The following is a 17225-nucleotide window of genomic DNA, read 5'->3' as shown; positions in this document are numbered from 1 at the left end:
TTTGCTTGAGTAAGGAGTGACTGAGCTGGTTGTGTACTCTTTTACAACCCAAATATGGGTGATTACATTATTAATAGCTTGGTTTCTGTCCTATGTTTTCAGCTATGAAGCAAGACAGCAAGTGTGCAAACTATGGAACTTAGAATAAGTTATGGATTGGGATAAAAGGGCAGACTAGTAAGGGTGGCACTTTATGGTTGTGTGCTACAACCTGCCTGAACAGGAGGAAGTGCAAGGGGTCTTTTACAGGCAGCTTGAAGCAGCCTCACAGTTACAGGCCCTGGTTCTTGTGGGAGACTTTATCTACCTGGACATCTGCTGGAGAAGCAACACAGCAAAGCACAAACAGTCCAAGAGGTTCCTGGAAAGCATTGATGGCAACTTCCTGTCACAGGTAGTGGAAGATCCCACAAGGAATAGTGTGCTGCCTGACCTTGTGATAACAAGCAGGGAAGGCCCTGTTGGAGATGTGAAGGTTGGAAGCAGCTTTGGTTGTCATGACCATGAGCTGGAGTTCAGTACCAGGAAGGGATGAAGCAGGGCAGCAAGTAAGATGTTCACCATGGACTTCAAGAGTTAACTTTAGCCTGCTCAGGAATCTTGGAAGAATCCCATGGGAACAAGACCTGCAGGGAAGAGGGATCCAAGAGAGTTGGTTGATATTCAAAGATCACTTCCTCCAGGCTCAAGAACCAGGCATCCAGATGAGCAAGAAATCAGAAAAAGTGGGCAAGAGACCTACATGCATGGATAAAGGAGAAGGTGTTCTGGTGGACAACAAGCTGTCCATGGGTTATGTCCAGGTGTGCCCTTGTGGCCAGGAAGGCCAGTGGAATCCTAGGATGCAATAGGAAGACCATTGCCAGCAGCTTGAGGGAGAAAAAGCATGGAATTGTCAAGGTTGGAAGAGACCTTTTAGATCATCAAGTCCAACCATCCAATTCTGCCCTTCTATTCAGCCCTGGTGCGGGACATCTGGAGTGCTGTGTCCAGGTCTGGGCTCCTCAGTTCAAGAGGGACATGGAGCTCCTGGAGTGAGTCCAGCAGAGGGCTACAAAGTTGACCAAGGAACTGGAGCAGGTCTCTTACAAGGAAAGGCTGAGGTAGCTGGGCCTGTTCAGCCTCTAGACAACTGAGAGGGAGTCTCAGTGATGTCTACAAATAGCTGAGCAGAGGGTGTCAAGAAGATGGAGCCAAGCTCTTCTTGGTAATGCCAAGCAATAAGTAGAGTCAATGGGCAGAAACTGATGCACAGAAATAGGAGGAAAATGTTTTTATGATGTGGGTGACTGAGCACTAGAAAAGATTGTCCAGAGATATTGTGGAGTCTCCCTCAGTGAAGATATCTGAAAACTGTCTAGACAATTCTGTGCCATGTGCTCTGGTACAACCTTGCTTGAGCAGGGAGGTTGGACCAGGTGAACAACTGTGATCCCTTCCAACCTGACTTGTGACTCAGTGAAAGGCTTAGAAAATTAAAGGAATAATGAAAAAAATTAAATACTATCAGAGAAAATGTTATAAGATTGTAACTAAGGAAGATGTAATATTTACACAAATTAACATCTTGTTTGCATTCTGCATCTATGCATGTGAATGAAGTTTTGATAAGCCAACAGAATTCCACAGGACTGGGCCTTTTGGTACTTACAGAAATTTGACTCTATCTTAGCATCTGAATTTTTTTTCCCTTAATATTTTTGTAAGATAATTATAAGCAACAAATAACTAATAGATGTGGGTTTCATTTTGTTTCTAAGATTTTTGTACTTCAAGATTTCTAAAAGACAAATATAACTGAAAAAAGCCTTACTGTAACAATACATAATATCCATAAATAATATTAATTTTGAGAGGAAAAGCAATCTATTATTAGTTTACTTGGGAACAAAGTGTCTCTCTGCATGTGCAGATTTGAACAAAATCTCTCAACCCTTGTAGAGAATGTATAACTGCACACATCTGAATTAGCAAACCAAGCATCAACAATCTTAGGGACAAGTGAGCCTGAAAGGTTTGAAAGGCAAAACCAAGCAAAATCCATAATGACCAGTGAAGGGACAGCTAAAAGACCAGCTTACTCTAATTTAAGCTGCAAATTCTGTAAAGTGTTGCAAGGATGTGTAACTTCATGCAGCTACTTTGCCTTGGTGAAGTTATTAGCATGGAGCTGCTGTTTTCTGTATTGATCTCCTGAAATGGTTGGATTTTTTTCCTAAGGCTTTGCTTTTTATTTTACGTCTATGTATAACTTCCTACTCTATCACACATACCAAATTGTATCAACAGCCATTATGTGATTACCTCATTGATTAAAATAACGTTATCTTCTATAAACAAAACAAACATCTTATGGATAGTTTTTGTTAAAAAAACTAGTTTCTATACTTAGATGGGTAGACTTTTTTCTGGAATATGAAAAACTATTATTTCACCTACCAGTGGGGAATCTCATTGCTTTTCCAATTTGCTGTAGTAATTTACTATAGTTTTTGTAAAAGTTTTAACAAACATGATCCTACAGTGCCCTTGCTCTGTGTATTTTATATAAAAAATTGCATTAGATCAAGTGCCCAAAAGATGAATTCAGTGTGTGTTGTACAGTGGAAGATCTACAGGTCAAAATCTAAAACAGTACAGTGCTTTGCAAAGTCAGGTTTATGGATATATCTCTGATCCTGCTACGTGTTTAAGGTGACAAATTATCTGAAATTAGTTATATGTTAAAGCTACTAAACACATGAAGTGAGACTATTAGTTTATTCACTTAAATTAAGGAAAGCTATGACTTCTATGAGCTATATAGATGTACTGTATGCTTGAAAATTGATTCCAGAATAGCTGAGAAATAAAAACATTGCAACAAAATAATGGTTGTCTGCACAATGTTTTGGTTTTTCTCTATGGTTGACCACTGTACTTGAGATGCATTTTTAATTTTTACATACTGTTTCAACAGAAGCTCAATGGTTATGTCATTTTGCAATTGTTAGGCCACAAAGGGTTGAAATCACTCACTTAGGATTTGGGGAGAAGATTCAGCACTCAAGGCATGCAATGGTTAAGTAAAGCGCAAGTATTCCAAGGAACTAATCAAGAGCGCGTGTTAGATTGCCTCAACTGGTGCTCGTGATGTTGGTACCACTGTGAAAACAGTCATTGTATGGGTAGAGACTTTCCCCCTCATTTCTGTCCCATGCAGGCGGTTCAGCACCCCAGCTTTCACTTCCCTGAAGAATGAGTGTCCTTATCCTGTGGAAGGGGCTGACTAAAGATTTGCCTTGTGCTTCCTCTTGAAACTGAGCAACCATGCAAAATACAAAGCAAGAGTTATGGGAAGGAAAATGATGATTCTATATGCTGGGACTAAGACTGTCCCCCAAAAGCTGTCTCTATGTGTGAAAGAGTGAGGAAGCGTGTGCTAATCTAACCATCTACTCACAGTCTGTTTGTATTCTTGACCCCTTTGCATCCCTTCCAGCTTGAGATATTCCATGACTCTGTTTTTGAAAGCCTGTAGGGTTGTAGGCTGTTATGCAAAGCCAGAATGCTATAGAAAGCTCTTTCAAGAAGCTTTGAGCATAAGGAGATGACCATAATCTCCCATGCTACTGTGAAGTGTCCCCACTCCTGCAGCTATCAGCCAGGAGTAAGCCTTCCTGAGGGCTAGTTAAGTGGGATGTGACTCAAGTTCAGGGAAAAGGGGAGTCAGAGCTCTGAGCTGTATGTGGTTAGGGTTTGTATAATTAGGAAGTACAGATGATTTGCTTTATTACTGTCATGAATCAGCCTTTCACATTTGCTTGATTAGCTTGAATAGGTCAGCATGGTCTGTTTAGAGCGAGGGACTGTTTTGTCTCTAATATGGCTGCATTTCTGACTAGTGCTTCATCCCGTAAAGTTTTTTAGTTTTCTAAAAATATCTTCATTTGTAAGAAAATGTTCATCTTGGTGCTAACAATGGCAGCACATCATGCTATTTATATAAATGACATTGGCTGTGTATGCCAGCTTGAAGCATGTATTTTGATGCATGATTAACACAAAGGCTGATATTATGGAAAGTTGCTAAATCAGGAGTAGAATCAGAATTAATTTGGTTTGGTTTTGGTTTATCATTAAGTAAAGTGTTATTCTCAATATAAGTGTCAAACCAAAGCAAGGGGAAAAATATATTAGAATTATTTGGTCCATCTTTCATTTTATTGAGAGAGAATCTTTTATGCTTAAAAAAACCTGTGTCCAAAAATCCAACACAGTCTTGTTTCTTTTTTTGATTTCTCCTTATTGCCCAGTGCAGTCTGGAAGAGGGTGTTGAGATGGCATCAAGCCCTAGGAATACTTCATACTTCAGTATTTCTCCATCAGAATGATGGGGGCTTCACCCATTTTGGGATCACCCTAAGAAACTTACAGCAGTTATCTTATACTTCAAAAGTTTTATTGAATTAAAAAAGAGGGAACTGGGAAGAGAAATACCTGCTTAATATAACTTCATGTCCTTCCATTCTTCATCAGAAACAACACTCTCAAACTTGATTTACAGGGGCAAAGGACAAAAACAACAAATGACTAGAAACAAATTTCTTAACAAAGATTCTTTCCTTTTGGCCAGGGTAGTGCTATCCAGAGAGCTTCTCAACATGCTGTATGTATTTTCCTCTCAAGTTTTCCCAAATATTTTCTCAAGACAAAAAGAAAAACCCATTTCCAGTTGTCTTGCAGGCAGCTGTGCAGTGACAAATAGAAGACATTTTAATCATGGTTATGTGCTTTCTGTGTTTTATCAAGTACTGTCATTCACCCAGGAACAACTGGGCAGTTCCATGCTTTATGTGAAGTCTTTGGAAAAAGCAGGATTCAAACTTTGATTTGCTCCTTAAATCCAGGCTGGAAACCAAAAATGATACAGCTTCTCGTGGCCAGTTTCTGTGTTCTCCTGTAATTGGACTAACTTCACAGAAGAAGAGAATTTGGTAGTTAGTAGAGGAAGATCTATAATTTTAAGAATGTAATGAGAATTGAATGTAAAGTACAATCAAGGATGTTTACTGTTTTCAGTTGTTTTTGCCTGGGGATTTACTTTGTAAATAATTTAATTGAAAAAGTATTTTTATTCATACATACGCTCAACAAAAATTTATTTTATTTTTACTTTTATGTCATATTGATACATATACATGTGCAGACTATATGTGCATGCTTTTAAAATAGTAATTTCTTCGTTATTTTCACAGCAAACCCAAGGAACCAATGTTCAGTGCAGGTAGGAACTTTTCAAATTTTTAAGCAGATAGTAACTGTGATTGGGTTCCCTCACTAGTTCCCTTTCTTCTGTGGCTGCCTAGAAATTGGGATTGGGAATCTAAACATGATACTTACAGGCTGCTGCTGATATATTATGAAAAATTTTACCAATTCACTCTAGATTTTATTGATGCAATAGATTTATTTTACAGTTGAGATACTTTGTAAGAAGACAAGGACAAAAAAGACCACGTCTTCTTACTCCACATATGTCTTCTCTTTCAAAGCAGTATTAAGGTTTTGGTAATTAAAGCAGTGCCAAGTTCACATTAATCATAAAATGGTGTCCTCTAAAGATTGTTACATCTGTCCCAAAGCCTTGTAATGCACTATGTCAAATTACAAATAAAAAGGTGGTTTGTTACTACAATTTTGGTAATCTCTCTTTAATTTGAAAAGCACTTCAATTTTTTCCAACTTAGGTATTATCCCTGCTGAAAGATTTTGAAAGTGATATAGTAGGTGTAAGTGAAAGCAGTATTTATTCTTGTCATTAGGCAGTTAAATTTTTTGAAGAGTCTTAATGAAAATATGAAGCTGAGTAGTGTATCAAAGTTATTTTTGTTCTGAAAAGTCAACAACAACTAAAATAAAGATTTCTTTTAGCAAAATAGGGAAGGGAAAAAACTGTGTTGATTTATTAGATGTATTGTATTATTTTTATGCATAGTTCTGTGACAGTAATCATACATTAAGCTGAAAAGTTGTAGATCCTTTGTTTACTGCACGGATTGATCAGCATCCAACAAAGCTTTTAAGCCATGTTTCAGGGTTCAATGTAACTGATTTTGAAGTCAATAATACATGAAATTAAATAAGCACTTAAGTCTCTAGTGACAGTATATTCATGGTTCATGTCCTTTCCATAAAAACTGATGGTTTAGAAAAACAAAACTTCTGATTTGCACAGAATGTGGTTTCCTTGCCTAATATTTCTCCTTCCCTTATACCATGTAAAAAAAGGTGTTTGTAGTATTTTTTCTTCTGCCACTTTTCCCATAGATAAAAGTCAGTAATTAAACAGATGTGACACTACATTGATGTCCTTCTTACCTAGACAAAATTCCTACTGAAATGAATTTTTTTTCTTAGGAGATTATACTTGTTTTACTTAAGTGTATGGTTACATAATGGAGTTTAAGCCAGTGTTTTAATGGTAGAACCAAACAGAGGCCCCTTACTGAGGAAAGAGGTTTAGAAGGTATGGCTCAGTGTTTTGTCAAGCCCCACGTTAGCCTGCATCAGACTAAGACTGGACAGCCTCTAGAGCAGGTATTTAGAGAGTTATTGTATTCAAACACATCTTTATCTAGCCCTTCTGTCTCTGTCTCTGTAATCACAAGGGAAGCGCCGTGTGACACACTGCAAAGGTAGGCTTCACTTTCAAAACCTCATAGCTCTCGAAGCAAAATGGCTCTGGTGGGATAACAGCTCAATATATATACAGCAGTTTTCTAACTTGTGTGCATTTTGCAATGTTAAAACTTTTCTAGTTCTTTTGAGTGAAACAAAAATGTTATACCATTTATTATATGATCTACTGAATTATAACCCTCAGGTGCACTTTAATCGTAATAATGGGTTATAATTTACATTCCTGTGGACTTAGTCCTAAGAATTTGAATTAGATAAAAAATGTTGAGAGAGCTATATGGCAACACGTGGATGTTCACTGTGTTTGAAATGGCATTCTGCACTTCTGCTGAAATTTGTATAGAATTTGCCCCTTTGTTGGCTGTTTTGCTGTTAGCCTAACATGATCATAGAAGCCTTTGTTTTTTCTTGCTTTTTCTTGTTGAGTAGATTGTAGATTTTTCTGAATCTTAAATAAACAGACCTAGGCCTACAACTAATATCTCATTGCTTTTTGCTTAGTGTCATAAAGCAGAGTTACATTTGGTAAACGTACCATTTTGGTGTCTAAAGCTTTAGTGAAGTTGCAGTGTAAATATGCACATTTTTGATGCATGTTTATATCTGTGATCTAATCACAGATTTATCTGCTTTTTAGAAATAGCTATATCCTAACAGTTTTTCCACTAATCAGTGTCTTTCAGCTTTGCAATAAATGTGAATTTCACAAAGAAAAAATGTTTGTTCTCAAAGCAAAGTCAATATTAGAGAGTCTCTACCTCTGTGTATTCTTTGTACCAATTTATACTTGCAGTCAGTGGTGGTCTCCTTTGCAGATCCCACTGGCATTGATGTCCTTTTTTCAGTTCATTAACTGTTCATTTATGCAAAAACAATATCAAATTTACAAAACTGCAGATGTAAAAGATACATTTGTCTAAAAGTTTCACTCTTGGTCTGTCTTTGTAGTTTGATGATTGTCTCTCTTTACATCTATATCTTTACATTTAGAACTCTGCTGTCTTAAAACTTAAGAAAAGTATGAAAAAGAGGAGATTGATTGTGTAGATGATGTATTTGGGTTAGGAACAAAAACTTGTAGAGATGGAATATTACCAGAAGTTAGAAATAAGTACACAGCATGACCTCTATACTTGACCTAATCAGCCTAAGTTCCTCTTTACAATTAGGAGAGAGACATGCACACATTCTGAAGGCATAATTCATATACTTGTTGTAATATTCTTGATATAGTTTATTTTCCTAGTCTGATGTGACTAGGTCAAATGCTCCCACTGTAGATGGCTAAATGCAAGTTTTATGAGTCCTGTAAGCTTCAGGTGAGAAAAGCAGCTTGGTGAATTAAACTTTGGTTCATTCACAGCCTTTGATAAGTATAGCCAGTAGTTGTCATTGCTGAAAATCTGTTGACTTCCAGTGCACCAGCATCAGCAGTGTTGGCACGTGTTTGAAGCTCATTAAATAGGTGCTGCATGCGCATACAAATAGTGCTGTAATGCTTTGCTATTTAATGCTCTACCCTCTATTTTATTTTCCAATACAGATATATTGGAGTAGATTTTTAAAACAATTCCAATATTCTATCATTTTAACAGACACCTTGAAGTTCCAACCTTCTGTCACCATTATTTCATCATTATTATCTGTTCTTTTTAACATTAAGTTTTCTGTTGCTTTCACTTTATGTATGTGTTCTGTAAAGAAGCTAGAGAGACCTAAATGTAACTTTACTGTGACAGGTGAGGTAGATCTCTTTCCCATATGAATTAGTGTAAAGGCAAAAGACACATCTAGTTAGGTAATACAGCATTGCTATGATGTTTATTTGTTCAATCAATAATTCTTATTAATTTAGTCAGGATTTGTAGCGTATGCATATTTCAAATTAAAATAAAGCCTTAGCTTTCAAATTTAAAAAATAGTGGTATATTTGTAATGATACTTAAAAATTCATAGCATTATTTAACAGTCCTAAATTGTATCATTTTTTTTTCATTTACATGATTTTTGTTACTTTTGCCCTTCCATTTCCTCTGTGCCCACGATTATTCTGTCTAGTAACTCTACAGATGTCACTGACTCCAAAACTGCTTGATTCGCATGCGAACAAGGCTGAACCCCTTGATCTGCCGATGGAGCAGCAAGAGCCAGCACGTTCTGAATCTGGACAAACTTCATCAGAAGTTCACAGGACACCCACTTTGGCCTTGCCACTTCCCAAAAGTCCTAGTCAGACCTTCATGGCATTTCCCAGATCTCCTAGTTTTATAAGCCCCATGAAGTCCCCAAGTCAGTACTTCCAGATCTGTTATTAATCTCTGCTTCTCTGCCCCAAAAATATTTCTTACCAGTTCAACAGATTACTTTTAGTATTTTCTTCTAGAAATGTTTACTTCTGTCAGCCAATTGAGTTTTTGTAGCTTCTCTCCTGTATGTCATTTTCCTTTCTTTTAATGTGCTGTCAATGTTGTCATTCTTTTCTCAATGTTTAGTAATTCTTAAAGCACATATCTTTTCTGCATGTACATCAGCATGATTCCTCTTACTAATTGTTTGTGTTCCTTATTTCGAATGTATCTCTAACACTGTATCAAGTGTAAAGCATATCTTTACACTGGGATGCAAAGAATGCGACTGAGTGTTGGAAAATAATTTAGATGCTGATGCTCAACTGTAAACATTGATTAAAAAAATAAAATTAATTTTAAGTGGCATTTCTGCGTTAATTGTAATCTTTGATGTATTCCCCTTCATTTTTAATATTTAAAAACCATAATATTGTAACTTTTTTTAAAAAATTCAATTTCAGACCTTTCTGTTTTGTAATTTTTCATGACACTGTTTAGTTCTAATTGTGCTACTCAGAATATTTAGAGGAAGAAGGGACTTTGTATGTTTTTAAAAATTCTGCTTAGTGATTATGATTTAGGAAAAAAAAACCATGCTAAATTTCTAAGTTTGAGATTGCATGTCATTTTATAATTGTAATGCACCAAACTGTTATGTGGGAAGGGATGGAGGAGCACTGGAATTCTCCCCACTGGCTTTTTTGTGTAACATTAAACATTTCTGACCTTTTGTAGAGGAAGGATACGTAAAAATGTTTCTTCGTGGACGTCCTGTTACCATGTACATGCCCAAAGAGCAAGTGGAATCTTACAATTTGGAAGCAAAAGTAGAACTACCAGCCAAGAGGCTTAAACTGGAATGGGTGTATCCTTTCTGTGCTGGAGGACTACTGGAAATCAATCATTCCATAATGATTTCGCTTAAATAACTTCTCAAGCTAAAGCATAGCAGGATTAAGGTCATAGGGTTCATTTAATTGCTGAAGTGACATTCCATTGAAAATAGGTGTTAATTTCTTGAGGCTGCTGTTCTTCACCTTGTAAAGTACAGGGTGGCAGCTTAAGAAAGATTTTGCTTAAATGTTGCCTGAAGGTTAAGTCTGAAGCATTCTAATTAGCCAAGGATTAAACTAGGCATATCATAAGAATGTAGTGAGATGGGATTATTAATTATAATATGCATAAGACGAGCTCAGGTTTTTTTCTAGTTCTTAACAGTAATTTATCATTTTAAACTGTTTTATAAAATGAACACCATTGTCCTTAAGAGGATGGTACATTCAACTGGAATAAGCCCTGAATTGAGTAGTGCTGTGCAACTGATACATACTTAGCCATAAAATTTATGAAATGTAATATATAAAATAATATTTGGATTTGTATCTTAAGGGGGCTTAAACACCACAAATAGTAAGCAACCAGATTTTTCCACTGACTTCTATGAGTGGACATAGTTGCAGAAATCTAACTTGAAAGCAATCATTGTTTCATGACATAAAAAAGTTTTCCTATTTCATGTTAAATATAATGATGGAATATATTCTTTATTTTAAAAAAGACATTTCACTTTTATATAATCTTATATATAATAAATGATTCAAGATAAAATATATGTTTATGTTTTTTCTTGAATCAAGATCTGAGTTTATTTGTAATATCCGTTATCTTCAGAGAGATGACGTCTTCATAAGGTTTTCTCTTGAAAGAAAAATCTCTGGTTGCAGTGAAAATAGGAAATTACTTTGACTTCATAAAAGAAGACAGACTGCATATAGTCTTTTTCAAAGTTGTATAAATAGAACTGCATGTGGTTTCAGAATGTTCAGAGAGTTTCCAAAAGTCCCTTTGTATTCACAAGAGATTAATGACAGATTTAGTAACCATTCTTATTATTCCTATTACAGCTGAGGCTGTATGTTCTATCCCATTCTGCTGGAACTGCATAGATAGTGCATGCACAAATAAGTGAAGAGGAGTCAAAAAGACAAAAAAATCCGTAAAATTAATAAAACAGGTGAGATTACAGTGATAAATGCTGCTTGCAGCTTTTTACCATCTAATTGTACAGGTTCTCACCATTTTCACAACAGAACTGAATTATGTCTTTTGCAGTTGTAAGGAGCTCTTCACTGAAGGGGCCTAAGGATGGTAAGGAGGAAGTTTTAGAAAGCTCGCTGAAACAACAGAACACCCAAGCATGACACAAAGCAGAATGCCATTAGCAGCATGTAGGTGGAACCTGACGTCAATATTTCAGGCTATTATAAGAAATTATAATTAGAGTAGGTCATGATTTCAGTCTCATTAGTTTCTCAGTTAAGCTTATTTAAATGACCAAATATTTGCCAGATGGATTATTATTTTTAGTTTGAATATTCATATGTCCTTCCAGGTGTGTGTCCATATACCCAGCAGAATCCTGTCTAAGATTGTCTAAGAGACATGAATTAATAAAACAATCTAACTAACCCTAGATGGTTTTTCTAAATGGTATTGAGGAGGAGGTAGTTTTTTCCAAAAATACCGTGCTAGCTTCTTCTGTTTCTGATTTATTTGCAATAAATCCAATCATGATATCCATACTTAATATTTATAGCAATGGAAGGTATATAAGACAATTAAATGTATATGGGAGATTTTGAAAGGCATTTAGAAATAATTTTAAAAAAAGGGGAGAAGGTAATGCCCACTTTAAAAACTATAACAAGAAGAAGAGAAACTGTGAGCAGGAGCATAAGATCATTTAAGAAGATAGAAAAATACAGCAGAAAACCCAGCAATATTGCAGACATTCATTCCAGTTGAGTTGGAGAAGCTGCACTGCTTGATTGGAGGGTAACGGAACTGGAATAGGAAAAAACGTCTTTGTAACAGATAAATGAGTGCAGCTGTGGGAGTACAGCCAGAAATGCTCTATAATATAAGAATGGGGATAGGGAAACAAGATATTGGAGGTGGTGTGGACAAATGGAAGGGGAAGCAGAGTATGATGAGAAACAGCAGGAAGAAAACCTAATGTGTACAGATTTCAGGGCATTCCAGAACCATGAAGAGTTATTACAGTCACGTTAGCAGCTGTCTGGGTAAGCTGAAAAAGCTTCACACCTTTGATATATTATCATATATATTAGGACATGAAGAAACAAAAACAGTGAGTGATGAAGTGTGAGGGGGGCTGGAGCAGAGGTGCAAAATCCAAGTGAGAAATCAGCACTAGAGACTTCAGGGTGGGAACAGTGGCCCGCCCAGATCCATTTAAGAGAAACTCACTTGGCAGGCAGGAGGTTTGAAACAAAAACTGCAGGCCAAATGAAAAGAAAAGGTCAAGGTAACACTCCCTGAAATGCCAGCTCACCAAATCCGAGTCGAAGCCACCAAATCCAAGTGTGGGAAACAGTGAGGAGAAGGGAGGGATCAACCCCAGGAGTTTGCATTTGAGAAAAAAGGCCGATAGAAAGAAATTGTTTGACAACAGCAGTCATGTGAAGGGTTGAATGCAGCATTGTTCCCCACAAGAAGAATAGTATAGAAAGGAGATTTTCCCTAAAGAATGTAATCTTTCCCATTTAATGGCTATTTTTGTGCACTGAGATTTGTTACTTATGCATGTTTGTGTAATGTTCTCCACTTTTTCAGAAGTTCAATTCCTTACACTAACTTAGCTGCTGGTTCACTATAAATTTGATTATATGTTGTTGAACTAGGGGAATATTATGTTTCAATTCATAATGCTATCTGGCCTTAGAGAAAAAAATAAATGTAAAAAATTAATCGTTGTCCAGCAATCTAGAGTAGTAACACCAACCATCACAGATTCAAATTGATAGTAAATTCTTTGTAATTTAAGATATTGATAGTTTCAATGTCATTGCACTTTAATATCTCAAGAAACTTTGGCTGAGATGTTTCAGTTTATGAGACTAAAAGCTCTATTTCTGAATTCACATTTTAATAATTGGGTATGCTGCACTACTTCTGTTGCATTTATAAGAAAAAATCAGCAAGCTGTTTCTTATAAAATAGGTATTTTTATAGGATAACAATTGACCTTATTACTTCAGCAATGTTAACATGACTATTTTAATTTCAGTGGCTTGTCATTGACCATCCAGAATAGTGCACAAGTGTCTTGTTTAGATCATGTAAATGGGGTTTCATTATCTGCACATGTATTTTTCACAGCCAGTTCCTCCATACTGACTGCATTAGAATGCACTTCTCTTTTGCCAAGATTCTGCTAATGCTGTTTCTTTCTGTTTCCATAAAAAAAAGAAAGCCAAAATAGTTGTAGTCCCTAATGACTCTTCAGAAGAATAAAACTACAAAATTTGGCTGATTTAACATTCAGTTTAATTGAGATTATTATTACAGTCATTTCATTGAATTAATTTTATATTTGTATTGATATGACTGCCATCACAATCTGGGCCACTGCCTTTTAAATACTACAAAAATAAATTGGAATGGATGATGTAACCTTTTTATGGTTTTTGTCCATCTGGCTGGTCATGTCCACATTAATGAAATGAATCAACTTGCACATGGGATAATGCAATCAATCCTTGTGTAATGCAGGGAGATGTGCTGAATGACTTGTTAATGTTTCTATCAAGTCTAATTTTTTATTTTAATTAGTCAAGCAGTGTAAATAGTAAGTACACCTGGGACAAAACTAGTATTGCCTTTGTCTGGTGTTTAGCAAATTCTAGAGGATGCTAAAGGAAAAGTATATCTGCATTTTCCCCTATTCCTTGCTGTGTATTTTCTGCAGGATATGTAGGTTTTAAAGTCTGCAAAGTGCTTCAACTCCCTACTGTAGTAAGGGCAAGAGTTCTGAAGGTTATCAAGTAATACAGCTGTGCTCAAGCCAAGAGATGGAGACTTTAGGACAGAGACTACAGATTATAAAGACAGAGAATCCTTTTTTTTCCTTGTTTTTAACATTCTCCATGGGGAGACAATGTTATTGCAGCTTGACCAGCACTCTAGCTATGGCTACAGGGGTCGGGACTGCCGCAGCAATCTGTACTTGCTGCCGACGGGCGAGACTGTGTACTTCATCGCCTCTGTGGTCGTGCTCTTCAACGTGGAAGAGCAGCTCCAGAGACATTACACTGGTCACAATGATGATGTCAAGTGGTAAGTCATCTCATAGCAGTTCTTTTTCTCTTCATAAAACATCGATTTGAGAGACATCCACTCATTTTCCTTACTCTTCTTTTAGGATGACTGAAAATTATCTTCTTTAGAATCTTCTCCTTGCATTTTTTAAGTAGGGTTGAATTATTGCCCTTCACGAGGTGTACAGTCCCTTTAGGTTCAACCTAATCAGCAAAATAATAGTAATTTCGCCTGTGGCCTTCCTGGTAGTCTTCAGGCATGCTGACCCCATGGCAGATTACCTGTAAACTGGATCTGGTTTGTTTGCTGCCATGCACACATGCCAGATTGGGCTTCAAAGTGATTTAAGTTTGTTGAAGAGCAGAGGATACTGGATACCAGCAAATATCAGAATCATTAAACAGAAATCTAAATAAACATATGGTTTGTCTTGATGGTATCAGTCTGCTTGCACAGTGTAGCTGAAAAAGAGCACCTGGATTATCTGATGGGTGAAATGAGTTTGACATCCCTTGTTTAGATTAGGCATTATGAAACACCCATTGTACCTCAAAGCCAAAAATAGGCCTGATAACCAAATCGGCTTGAATTGTAAGGATGTTTCATAAATTGAATTATTTGCATAATCTGGTTGTTTTACAAGGAGATTTTTACCTTGGACCTGTTCCATCTCATTTCCTTCTTTCTAATGTTCTGTCTCTAGATATTTCAAAGCTATCAGGTTTACTGGAATGCCTTCCTGGTTTGTAAAGCTAAATGAATTATTGCCAGAGTTCATTTTGTAGGGTACTCGGCCTCTAGAATGGCATGCAAAGCAGATGCAGTGAAAAAAAGAATTCAGAGGACTTTAAAATACAAGAGCGTGACAATTGTTTTGTCAGTTCTGGTTTTATATTCTTGAAAAGTTTACACTTGTGCTGTGTGCTTTATATGACTAAAACAGGGCTATTTATTACAAGCTCAAGTAATAGCTTGTTGAAATAGATTGTCAATAGATTAAAGTTTGGCCTCTTCTTTTCTTTTGTAGCCTGGCTGTTCATCCTGATAGGATTACTATAGCAACAGGTCAAGTTGCAGGGACATCCAAGGATGGGAAAGTAAGTGGCTTCTTTACTGATGTATAATTGTTTATATTTCATAAGAATATGTTATTAAGAAGATACATGCTGTATTCTTTTCCTGCTGTAATTGGTCTTACATTTTTGGACTGAACAGAAGCAAAACTTAATTTGAGGGTTCCTATTGCACTCTCTCACACTTACCCAATTCCATTATCAAAAGTGGTCAATGGTTTCTGGTTCCATGACATAGGCTAAAGGTAAATTTGGAACTGTCTCTGGGAAGCATGGAGAGGTAAGGCTGCAAAGGAGACCTGAGAGGGCAGATGGATGTGGAGGAAAAGAGGACATTAAATTGTGCAGTATACAACATCATTTTTCATCACAGCCACTAAAACCAAACTATGAAGAACAGGTTTGAATTATTTGCTGGAAAAAAAACTTACTCTTCCCATCATTTAGGCAAGAATATTTTTCTATCTATTGCCACCTGTATTATTGTAAGCTTTACTGTAAGCTGGGACTATTTCAACAGAGTAAGATGAACATTGCTCCAAAGAGCTAACAAAAGGGAAAAAGAATGGTAACAAGCATAGGCAGTAAAAACCATGAGGAAAAAGTTACTCAGAAGAGTATGCAGCTGTTGTCACAACCAAACTATTGCAGACTTCTAGGCAGATGCCAAAGAAGAATTTTGGGGTAAAGTCTGGGTTATCAATATGCTGACTACTTTGAGTGTCATGATTTAAGCCCAACAATTAAGTACCACACAGCCACTCATCTATCCCCCTCCCACACCCCTCAGTGGGGTGGGGAGGAGGATTGGAAAAAGGACAAACTCTGTGTTTTGAAATAAGTATGGTTGTTGTTATATAATAATAATAATAATAACAAATACAATAAAAAGAGATAAATAAGACCCAAGAAAGAAAAGTGATGTACAATGCAATGGCTCACTGGCTGATGGCCTGCTCCCCAAGCAGCAATTGGCATCTCCTGGCCAACTCCCCAGTTTATGTACTGGGCATGATATTCTGTGGTATGGAATATCCCTTTGGACAGTTCAGATCAGCTGCCTGGACCATGCTGCCTCCTGGCTTCACGTCTGCTCCTCACTGTCAGAGCATGGGAAACTGAAAAGTCCTTGACTTGGGGTAAGCACTGCTCAGCAACAGCCAAAACATCCGTGTTATCCGCATTATTCTTGTTCAAAACACAGCACTGCACCAGCTACTCAAAAGAAAATTAATTCTATCCCAGTTCAAACCAGGACAGTGGAAAAAAAAAGGAAATACCAGCTATGCAATATAAATTTTATATAAAGATAACTTAGCTGAGTAATGTAAACTATTAATTTTTATTATGTGTTGGAGCTTTTTTAAACTTACCATTGTATTTATGAAATAAAACATAAAAGTATGAGGTCTGGGCTTAAGTGGAATACGGTATATAGGTATATAAAAGCCACTAATCTAACTGAGGTATTGTTGTGCCCTTGGGGTTTTTTAGATCTATTTATTTATGTTAAAGGAAGAATTGGCGGCCTCTGAGCGCGGGACTCCACCGGCTGCCCGGGGCTGCCCCCTGGTGGCCGAGGGGGGCATCGCGGGGCGCCCGGAGCCCAAGGCAGACGGGAGGAGATGATCTGGGGCCAGGACGTACATCTGGAATTTTATTTACAAAATGCAATCTCATTCTGATTACAGTTGTAAAGAAGAGTTTGAACATAAAGTTATTTTCCCGTTATATATAATGTTGATACATTTTTAAAATTCCTGAGCCTCTTTTCACACTTTTACCTTTTACCTTTATCAGAGTTATCTCAGTTGGTACAGTTTAAATTCTGCCTGGGCCTACCAGTAAATCCCATGACTCAAGTCATCAACGATTTTCAATTCATGCCAAGTGTCTCAGTGGCTGTGAACTTTAGTGAACAACCTGATATCTGACTTGCTGTACCCTCTGCATAGTCAGTCCCAGATACTGGTCCTAGGCACAATAATCAGCAAACCATTTG

At 36.8% G+C, this 17225-nt stretch overlaps 1 protein-coding gene across 8 annotated transcripts in view; it reads left to right on the top strand.

Annotated features, from left to right (window-relative positions):
* EML1 (EMAP like 1) overlaps positions 1–17225 on the top strand; it is a 123099-nt gene that overhangs the window by 86658 nt on the left and 19216 nt on the right. For 5 of the 8 annotated variants that reach the window (XM_064713401.1, XM_064713397.1, XM_064713395.1 and 2 more), the window contains 5 exons: positions 5238–5266; positions 6651–6677; positions 9765–9894; positions 14019–14168; positions 15178–15247. In XM_064713401.1, the coding sequence (XP_064569471.1) occupies positions 5238–5266; positions 6651–6677; positions 9765–9894; positions 14019–14168; positions 15178–15247 (406 nt within the window). The remainder of the gene's footprint in view (positions 1–5237; positions 5267–6650; positions 6678–9764; positions 9895–14018; positions 14169–15177; positions 15248–17225) is intronic. The other 3 variants (XM_064713398.1, XM_064713396.1, XM_064713403.1) reach the window with 1 other exon arrangement.

This window comes from Zonotrichia leucophrys, chromosome 5 (genome assembly GCF_028769735.1).
Source record: "Zonotrichia leucophrys gambelii isolate GWCS_2022_RI chromosome 5, RI_Zleu_2.0, whole genome shotgun sequence".
NCBI lineage: Eukaryota > Metazoa > Chordata > Aves > Passeriformes > Passerellidae > Zonotrichia > Zonotrichia leucophrys.
The sequence above is the reverse complement of the archived record's forward strand: the minus strand, read 5'-3'. Positions and strand labels throughout refer to the sequence as shown.